The following is a 10,314-nucleotide window of genomic DNA, read 5'->3' as shown; positions in this document are numbered from 1 at the left end:
TTATTATGAGACTCAGCGTCCCCCTTTCACCAAGGAGGTTGATATCAACAATACATGATCGTTTAATGTGCTATTTAATGCTCCCTCACTCGCACCGATTGTTGTAATAAAGCCCCCACCTGATTATTGAATCGCAAAAATAGTATCTTTGTGAAATACGAGGTTAACTCATCTTACAAGTTTTAATCTATTCATTGAAAAAGGTACCTTTTCAACACAAATATGATTTTTACAAACTCTTGAACTTATCGAACACAAAACTTAAGCTGATGTGTAGACGAAAGAGGGTGAAGATAAAGATACTTTCGGTATCTTCTTTTTATGACAGTCGTTTAACATCGGTTAAAGACATTTCCTATTTTGAAGAAATTTACATGTTCTACTCATTTAAGTATTGATATAACATAATATATCTTATCAAAGTTACGTCGCAAATTACTACTAAAAATCTAACGAAGTATAACATATCCACTTTTTGCATGAATTAGTAAAACCAAGTAAAATCCCAACATAACAAATACATATATTGTTTACATAAATAAACTCCAGAGACAAATAACTCCACTTCTTTTAAAAGATCGACAAAAATTTACTTTGTATAAAAGTTGAAAACGGCAAACCTTTATCGTTTATACTTATTTTAAATTTTAAATTTCATAACCAAAAACCTTCATAATTTTTGCAGTAGAATTCTCGCAATCCCTATAAACACAGTTTAACCAAATCCACCATTTTTAAAATTAAGAAGCTATAAATTAAAACACGAAAAAAAAAACTCAACTTAAAAATAGTAAACAAGAACATCAAAATTAACAGCATCGTACGCAAACAAGTTTAGTTCTCACGACACCTAACAACAAAACATATCACAGTAGCAACGGAAAAAAAAAACAATATAGAAAATCCGACACAGCATAAAATAAAAACCCAGCGAATAATAATTATACCTCACTCTCCAATCCGCTGCTTACAGCTTGTCCTCAAAGTCAGACAAAGGAGTCATCTGCTCCTTCAAACCCTTCCTCTTCCTAATCTGTCCCACAAGTGTACTTGCCTGGGACCCAGCCTCCAAAGGATCCGACCCCATCATATCCCAATGATCAAACACACACTGAGGGAAAGCTTGACCTGAAGTCGAAGCCCTCAAAGCACCAGAAAACCCAAAAGACTCAACCACAGGGAGATACGCTTTAATGTTGTACAAAGGTGTCCCTTGCCTCTGCATCTCCTCAAACACATGCCCACGCCTCTGATTCAGCACACTGTAGATTCCACCAAGCGCCTGCTCCGGTGCTTGAATTTCCACCAAGTAAACCGGCTCCAACAACCGCGGTTTTGCGGTCAGCTGAGACGCGTAGATCACACGTCTGGCAGTCGGGATAACTTGTCCACCACCACGATGGATCGCATCAGCATGGAGCACAACATCACACACTTCAAAACAGATACCTCTCATGTTCTCTTCAGCCAACGCACCTTCCTTTGATGCCCATTGGAAACCAGCAACAACCGAATCCTTGATTTCGTTCAAGTATTGGACTCCCTTACACATGTCAACAACCATGTTGGGGCCAGTTGTTTCAGGTCCAAAACACCAGATCTTCTTGGCAAGATCCTTGTCCCAACCGAATTCTTCTGAGAGAATCTTTCCTCGGACCTTTGGGTCGTCACGTGGACCAATACGCCCTTCGTCGATGGCTTCTGCCAACCCTTCCTCCATTGGACGCGCTTCCATGTACAAACGGTTGTGTTTGTTGGGGGATTTGCTCATCACAGTGCGTGAAGATTTCTCCAAAACAGTTTCACGGAAAGACACAACCGGGTCAGATACAACAATTTCAGCTCCACCCATGAAGTCATCTTGCAAATCTTTCAAACAGATTTCCAAATGGAGCTCACCAGCACCAGCAATAATGTGTTCACCGGATTCTTCAATTGTACACACAACCATAGGATCGGATTTAGCCAATCGCTTAAGACCTTCAACCAATTTTGGCAAATCAGACGCAACCTTACACTGGACTGCAACACGGACAACCGGAGACACTGAAAACTTCATGGCACGAATAGGGTGAGCCTCGGTTTCCTTTTCATTAGTTAGAGTGGCATTTTTGGTAATAAACTGATCCAAACCGACAAGAGCGACTGTGTTTCCACAAGGAACATCTTCCACAGTTTCTTGTTTCTTTCCCATCCAGATAACGGTTCTCTGAACACTCTTAACATACAGATCTTTCTTCTCGCCCGGGACGTAATTCGGACCCATGATCCGGACCTTCAAACCGGTGGAAACCCGACCCGCGAACACACGCCCGAAAGCGAAAAACCGACCCTTGTCGGATGCGGGAATCATCTTGGATACATAAAGCATGAGAGGACCATCGGGGTCACAGTTTCTGATGGCATTCGCGTACTGATCATCCAAAGGACCTTCATAAAGATTCTCCACACGGTATCTCTGAGCAGTATGTGGTGAAGGCAAATGAAATATCATCATTTCAAGTAAAGCAGTAGCAGCTGGAAGCCATGTCTGCATCACACGCTTCATCAAAGCCTTTCCCATCAACTCTTTCTCTTCTCCTTTCATGGTGACACCAAGTTTCGCCAACATAGGCCACAAGATATCCTTCTGGTCATTCATGCAAGTGTTGATAATCTGCTTAATGGGTTCATAACAAAACTGAACAAACCCACGTTTGCAGGTAGCTGTTCCAGTGCTCTTTGTAGTCCACTTCTTGGTTTTTGGGTCAAAGTAGTTCTCACCCCAAAGCCTCTCCATCATCTTTGCCTCATCAACACCAAATTTGGAAGCGTACATTTTGGCGAAATTAGTCAAAGTAAACGCCCACCCGTGGAGCCCGGCTGAAAACGCGACTGTACCTTTCTCGGGGTACACCATGACATCACCCAAAAGTGGGTCCTCATAAGTAGCCATGATGACATTTGCGTTTTCAATAACTCTCTGGAAAGTTTGATACGCTTCTTCACCATCGACTTGAAGTTCAAGGAAACATCGGTCCATTTTGTTGACAGTCAAAACGGGTCGGATTCTTTCTCCGAGAGCTTGACGAAGGACGGTTTCGGTTTGGACACAAACACCCTCGATACAGTCAACAACCACGAGAGCACCATCAGTGATACGAAGGGCAGCAGTGACTTCTGAGGAAAAGTCAACGTGTCCGGGGGAATCAATGAGATTGATGAGGTACTCGTTTCCATTTCTTTCTCCCTTGAAGGCCTTGAGGGCTGCATCGGTCATTTCATAGTAAAGGGAGATTCCGGTGGACTTGATGGTGATACCACGTTCCGCCTCGTCAGCACGGGTGTCGGTCATACGGACATCACCAGCAACTTCTTGGGCGATGATACCAGCAGCAGCCACAAGAGAATCAGTCAAAGTGGATTTTCCTATAAAAAAATAAAACACAAATAAACATTAGTAAACAAAAAATGAAAACAACCCAATATTATATATGGTTTTGACAAACTGAGTTTAGATGGAAGATGTTATAGTACCATGATCGACATGAGCAATAACAGACATGTTACGAATGTTATGCTTGTAGTCCATAATCCTACGAAGCTCTTCAGCTGTGAACTTCACCTGTTGTGTTAAGAAGATAGATTATAATGTAAGCTTCATTGGTAAGAAATACAATAATCCAAGAAAGATGTAAAATCATAACAAGGGTGAAACAATGAGTTACCATTTTGACTGGTGTTTAGTTGTCTCTAACAAAAATGTAGTTTGAATGCTTCTAACAGAAATCCTGTCAAAAAAGAGCAGATAACAGATTAGTTTAGAGGTGGATTTGAACTTGCTAATATGAATGATAGCTCACATGAATTCAGTTTGTACTTAACCAGTGAAATTGTACAAAAAACAAATTAAATACAAGAGACAAAAAATACTCCATGTGACATAAAACTTATAAACAAGTATCAAAAGAATCAGTTAAGGCATGCTTCAAATATATCTTATTCCACAAAAAAACAGAGTATCGTCTCTGAGATGTCCAATGTAAACTGATAGATTATTAAATACTAACTCTGTACATGCTCGACAAAATATTACCAAGACTCACACGTATTTTTAATAACGGAGGAAAAGATCATACAACATGCTAAAGTCAACGATTGATGTTTTTTGATAAAATCAGAAGTTAAATCGTTTCTAAAAGGATTCAAGCCACAAAACTTTTATGAAGAAACTGGAGACAACACGAACACTGAGCAAGCAAACAACTAAATATTATCATATCAACCAACTTCATATCCTATAACACCAACATACGATTATTCAACCAATCATGCTTGATTTGAATACCTAATAACACACCGACTACTATTCAATCAAACAAAACCAAATCGATTCAAACAAAACAGGTTCAATATGATGTAAATCAGATAATAATAACCACATAAATAGCTTCACTAAACAACATGAAGTATACAAATATCATCTACAATAACGAATAACATTTACTACTGATATTGAGCAACGAAAAAACAAATCAGACAACACAAATAACACAAATAACCGATAATAATTAAGATCGAAAACAGATCAGATGAAATAATCAATGAGAATAGACGTTTAGATCGAGTTTACCTAGAAGAAAACGAGAGAGAGCGGCGGCTAAGATAGATGAGCTCTCAGAGACCTTTGGCTTTGGTCTACAACGAGAGATATAAAGTGAGCGGCGTATGCCTCTCTAAAACCCTAATATAGCGCTACCCTCTTACGATATTTCTTTTTCTTTTTCGCCTTGAAAATAAAGTGGAATATTCGGCCCCGAATTGAGATTCGAAACCCTTAACGAATTGGGCTGCCTGTTGTTTACAAGACAGTCCGTATGAGCCCAGTAATATGCAATTTCTAATTCCGAAAATAGTTCTTAAGCGTTAAAGGGAAAAAAAAAAACATAAATTGTTTCTTTTCGCTTTCCTTCATTACCTTAACAAATCATTTACAATCAAGTCTTTTTTTAATAAATCACATACAATCAAGTTTTTTTTTTTTACTCTATAGGTATGTTTGGCAAATATAATTGGTACTTATAAGTGGTAGCTAATATTTAAATGATGAAAGTTGTAAACTTTAATTTAGACAAAATTTAAGGTTAGTCGTTATTATTTGTTAAAAAGATCATGTTATGATAACTATAAAAAATGCTATGTTGTGGTCCTGTGATTTTCAAACAATACTTCTATGTAAAAAAAACTCTATTAATAACTAATTATTACGGGTTTGTAAAATGACATTTATAAGCTTACTTTTCATAATTTTTCACTCTTTTTTTTAATAAAATTTACATTCATCAAGGAGTTTAGCAACGTGAGATCTTTTGATTTTCAGAGATGGAGCTGAAGCTTAAGTCATGACAGAGTGAGATGAGGATGCAGCATGAACTGAATTCGCAGTTTGAACTTTCTTAGTAGCATGAACTTGTGTTAGAACATGTTTTCGTAGTGTGAGATGAAACTGAAGGAGTCATTTTGTTAGGGTTAGAACATGTTTGAGTTTGAGCTTGTGTGGGTCGTTTGAGAATGGTAGTGGGTTTTAATGGAACTTTTTGTGTACGTGCAGCTTGTAGCTTGACTGTTTTATGTTTTATAGTATGGGGCTTATCAGCTTGAGAACTATTCTAATGTTCGTCAGGGAGAGAATTAGGGTTTCATGAGGATGAATTTTCTTCATGTACATCTTTTGTTTGAACATTTATAAATGAAAAGCTTTTCTTTATAACTTATTTTTCCTCAAGTTTCTCACTCAGATAAAATATATCATTCTCCTTTTCAACCGGTTTCTTTTCAAGATCTTTATATGTTCTTGTTTCTTATGGATTACCTTGTCTCTCGGAATTAGTTCAACAATGAAGCCAGCAGATAAAGGTTCTTGTTCTTGCATCAGTCCAGGAAAACAAGACCGACATTCTGATGGATGATTTTTGCTAGGTTCATCATCATACACAAAAAGTTTCTTTGCTAATTTCTTATTTTATAAACTGTTTTCTAAATTCGGAGACAAAACATGACCCTGATAACATGTATCGGTTTCAAAATATCATAACTAAGTATAAATACCATACCCATTCTTCTCCATTTGTAATGATTAGCTTTCAGATGGAGATGATTGTATAAATATTTCTTCTTATTATTCTTTTTTAGATTTTCGAGTTTCATAGATGATTTTTGGACAATTTACTTGTAAATCTTAGAATAGATGTTCTAAATTACTTTGATACCAATTGTTGGATCGTTGAGGTCAACAAGCAACAAAATCATCAAGAGAATAAAAGGTTTCATAAAGTCTAAATCGAAAACATATTTTGATTAAGGTTTTCACTAAGAACTTGTTCTCTCACAAATAGAGATACCATAAAGTGGATTAGGGTTACATGTCTTCTATAAATGTAAAACAAAGCACCTTAACCAAACTCATCACCTTGTTTCGCAAGGTCTTCGTCTTCCTGTCTATAATAGCAGTCGGTTGCTCCTCATAATTCAGGTGCTCATCAATTTGAATGACGTCCAACGGAACTACTGTGGAATTATTGGCTAAACACTTTCGTAGTTGAGAAATATGAAAGATTTTTTGGATCTTGTTGGATTAGTGTTTAAGCCCGTAACCATATTTGGTAAGTACTTGACCCGATTGTGCATGGTCCTTTGGGTTGCCTTCACCAAAGCAACTTGGCTGGAGGAATAATAGCGAAAGATGTTATTATGGTTTGTTAATATATTATAAGAATAATATATTAAAAGAATAATATATTAAAAGAGAAATCATATTGATTTAATTAACATTGGTCAATAATTAATTAAGAAGTAATTTTGTGATCAAATGAAGTTAATTGAACTAGGGGGACTGAACTTTAATTATGTGATAGTTATAAAGTTGGGCAAGGAAGCCCTAGAAGATAGGGTGGACGAATTCTAAGGATAAGGCCATAGGAATTCGTCCATATAAGGGATTCTAGAATTATCTTATGGGCCGCTTGGTGTCCAAGTAACCAGATAAGGGTAATGATTGAAACCCTAATTCCTACACCTATATAAAGGACCCTTGGGCATGGGAAATTCGGCCACTTGATCCCTATAGTTCCTAGAGCCGAATTTCTCCATTCCCCCCCCCCTCTCTCTCGATCTCTCTCTCTTGCTTCTTCCATTTTCTCTTGGTGTTTGTGAGCCATTAGAGGTACTACACTTGTGGTACTTGCTTTCAAAGATAAGGAGATTCAAGAAACAAGTTGTTATTACCACATAACAACAAGAGGTATGTATTCTATTCTTCTATGTGATTTTCGAAAATACTAGAAGCATGATAGGTTTCTTTTATGTTCACAATGTTGTATGACTAATAGTGAAAACATATATCCGAATATAGGGTTGCATGCACATATAGGATTGTTTGTATAAAACTCATCAGTGGTATCAGAGAGTTTTGGTTTTGTTTTCAATTAGATCTTATACAAAAGTATGAATTTGGCATTTTAGGGTTTATAGCCAATAAACCCTAAGGGCTTGATTTTCGAAATTAGGGTTCCTAAACCCTAGATTTCGAAATTTTGACAGGGTTTCACAAACCCTTTCCTTAGCCTCCAAGATTTTGAATTTTAGGGTTTTCGAAATTGCCTCCTCCCCAAGATAATATTCCTAAATTTTAGGGATCTGGATAATGATTATCCATTTAATTGTTTAATATGGTAGTTAAATATTTTTTGAATTATCACATCCCAAGTTTCGAATTTTAAGGGATTTAAGGGATTAGGTTAAATTAATTGTTAATTTAATAAATAATCTTTAAAGATTGATAATTCAAATTAATTGTTTAGTTTTGGGATTTATTAAATCAAAGTTTTAATATTTAAAATTTCAAATTAAAAGATTTTTATTTTCAGAAATTTTAAATTTGATTAAAACTCTAGTATTTTCAAATGTTTAAAATACACCTTATACTATTATAATATTACAAGTTTAATATATATATATATATATATATATATATATATATATATATATATATATATATATATATATATATATATATAGCATAAAGTGTTAGTCTTACCGTTAGTAGGCCTCATTCACGAAGCCGATCTACAATGGGGGTATAAGGTTATGGCTTATAAAATGGTCATTTAATGGGTGTCCACTCTCACCCACCGCTTCCTTGATTGGTGGATAGTCGTTAGCCGAACGGGTAGGATAGGGCAAACCTCTCCTCATTAAAAGTATAATGAATTATAAAAGTAACTAAATGTTTTCCAGAAATTATCAATCTTAGTTACTTTAGGCAAAAGTGAATTTGATGCAATTCCATGAAATTACACTTTGTACCATTGTTAAAACGTTAGTTGAGCGTGTGTGGTTAACCGGAACACTAATTGGGTTCTAAGCAAAGGTGGCAAAAGATGACTCATTGTTTGTCGTAGTTCGATGGAGCGTACGTGGTTAACCGACACATCGAATAGGTGACTTTAACAATGAGGGCATCATGTACATTTGCATGTTATTCACACTCGCTTTGTGATCCTCGACATCCCAGTCAAAAACTAGAGAGGCATATTGAGATTTAAACATGCCATTGGAAAGTTCAATGAATCTCAAAAAAGAATCTAGGAGTTTTCAATACATTTAAAACTTAATCTCTCGTTCGTTTTTCATGGTGGAGAATTAGTGAATCGTCATTCACTTACCTTCAAATTATTTGCATGTTAGATTACGACATCCCTCTTCTAATTTGTAAATAATGTTGTTGGATCCTAGCACTAATTTCTCATTTGGGTGTTTAATTAGGGATTCATTTCTAAACAAACATTGTCCTTTTCTATTTTAGATGTCGAACGTCAGCAACAATGTTTCTATCTTGAACTCCTCTGGCTCGTTCTCACTCATAAACTTGTGTGGGAGAGTGATCTTTGATTAGTACAATTTCAATGATTGGATCCGCAACATCTGAATGGTCACTAGCTACGAGGACAAAGAGTATATCCTAGATGACAAGCTGAAGGAAATCAACCTCAACACTGCCACTGCTAAAGAGATCGTTGCCTTTGAGGCCCATGAGCGTGATACCATGAAAGTCCATTGCGTCATGCGAGCGACCATGACTGCAGAACTACAAAAGTCCTATGAGGACATGTATCCCTATGAAATGGATCAAGACCTGTTGGACCGGTACCACCAAAGCGCTATGCAAGAAAGGTACGAGATCATTACTTCAATAATCACTGCCAAAATGGGTAATAGAGAGTCCCTTACCACACATCTGCAAAAAAATGCAGAGATATGTTGATCGCGTGTTAAAGTTAAATCTTAACTTCGATGAAGAACTGGCAATCGACATCATCCTTCACTCATTGCCTCCCTGATATAACCAGTTCCATATGAACTACCACAAGAATAAAGAATAGGTCACCTTGAGCAAGCTTAAAGGCTTGTTAAGGACTGCTGAGAGCAATCTTAATGATAAGTTTGTTACACCGACTCCTACTTGCGATGTTGCCCCTGTCTTGGCTATAGGGCAAGGGAAGGCTAAGAAGAGTAAGGATCCCTCAAAGAGCAACCACAAGGGAAAGTCCTAAGATGGTACCTCTTCTAGTGGAACTAAGGTTGGTTCTACTAAACCCAACTCTAACCCTAAAGAGGCAAAGTGTCATCACTGCCACAAGATAGGGCATTGGAAGAGAAGTTGCCTAGAATATCTGCAATTAATCAAGGATGGGAAGATCAAGCCGTCCTTCGTAGGTATTTACACTATTAAATCTAATAATTCATCGCATGCTATTTCTTCGGTTCTTGATACATGATATGGTTTTCACATATGTTCTGATTTGTAGGGACTAAGAAGAAATAGGGATGTGGATCATGGGAAGATAAATCTAATCATGGGAAACAGAAGATCGTCGCATGTCACCAAGATTGGAGTTTATTCCTTAGTGCTTAGTAATGGATTAGGGTTAGATTTAAACAATTGTTGTTATTCTCCAGATATGGCAAGAATCATCATTTCATTTCATGGTTTATATAGACAAGGTTTTAGATATTCATTCGATAATGAAAAGGGTTCTATTTATGCTTATCTTAATAGTGTTTTATATTTTGAAGCATTACCTTGTAATGGAATATATGAGTCTATGATGGTTGTAGATAACTTAGGAAATGATGTATTGTGTGTCGATCCTTCCAATAGTATGGATAAAGCATGCTTGTGGCATTGTCATCTTGGACATGTCAACAAGAAACGCATAGCCGAACTCCAAAAGGATGGAGTGTTAGAATCATTCGACCTTAGGGATGATTATGTGT

The 10,314-nt window shown here is 36.7% G+C and overlaps 1 protein-coding gene across 1 annotated transcript; it reads right to left on the bottom strand.

Annotated features, from left to right (window-relative positions):
- Positions 1–788: 788 nt before the first annotated feature.
- On the bottom strand, positions 789–4,724 carry LOC145004562 (elongation factor 2-like). Its single transcript, XM_078963496.1, has 4 exons — positions 4,613–4,724; positions 3,708–3,770; positions 3,517–3,604; positions 789–3,408 (listed from the first exon to the last, which is right to left on the bottom strand). The coding sequence occupies exons 2-4, from the start codon at positions 3,708–3,710 to the stop codon at positions 968–970; spliced, it is 2,532 nt and encodes an 843-aa protein (XP_078819622.1). The 5' UTR covers positions 3,711–3,770; positions 4,613–4,724; the 3' UTR covers positions 789–967.
- Between the last annotated feature and the right edge of the window lie 5,590 nt (positions 4,725–10,314).

The sequence above is a fragment of the Lactuca saligna genome, chromosome 7, assembly GCF_052625555.1.
Source record: "Lactuca saligna cultivar CGN05327 chromosome 7, ASM5262555v1, whole genome shotgun sequence".
NCBI classification, from domain to species: Eukaryota; Viridiplantae; Streptophyta; class Magnoliopsida; order Asterales; family Asteraceae; genus Lactuca; species Lactuca saligna.
The sequence above is the reverse complement of the archived record's forward strand: the minus strand, read 5'-3'. Positions and strand labels throughout refer to the sequence as shown.

What these genes read in the sequence shown, in the direction of transcription:
- LOC145004562 (XM_078963496.1), bottom strand. An exon ending in TATTGCTCATGTCGATCATG is followed by an intron (nt 3,409 to 3,516) that starts GTACTATAACAT and finishes ATTTTTTTATAG; the next exon opens with GAAAATCCACTTTGACTGAT.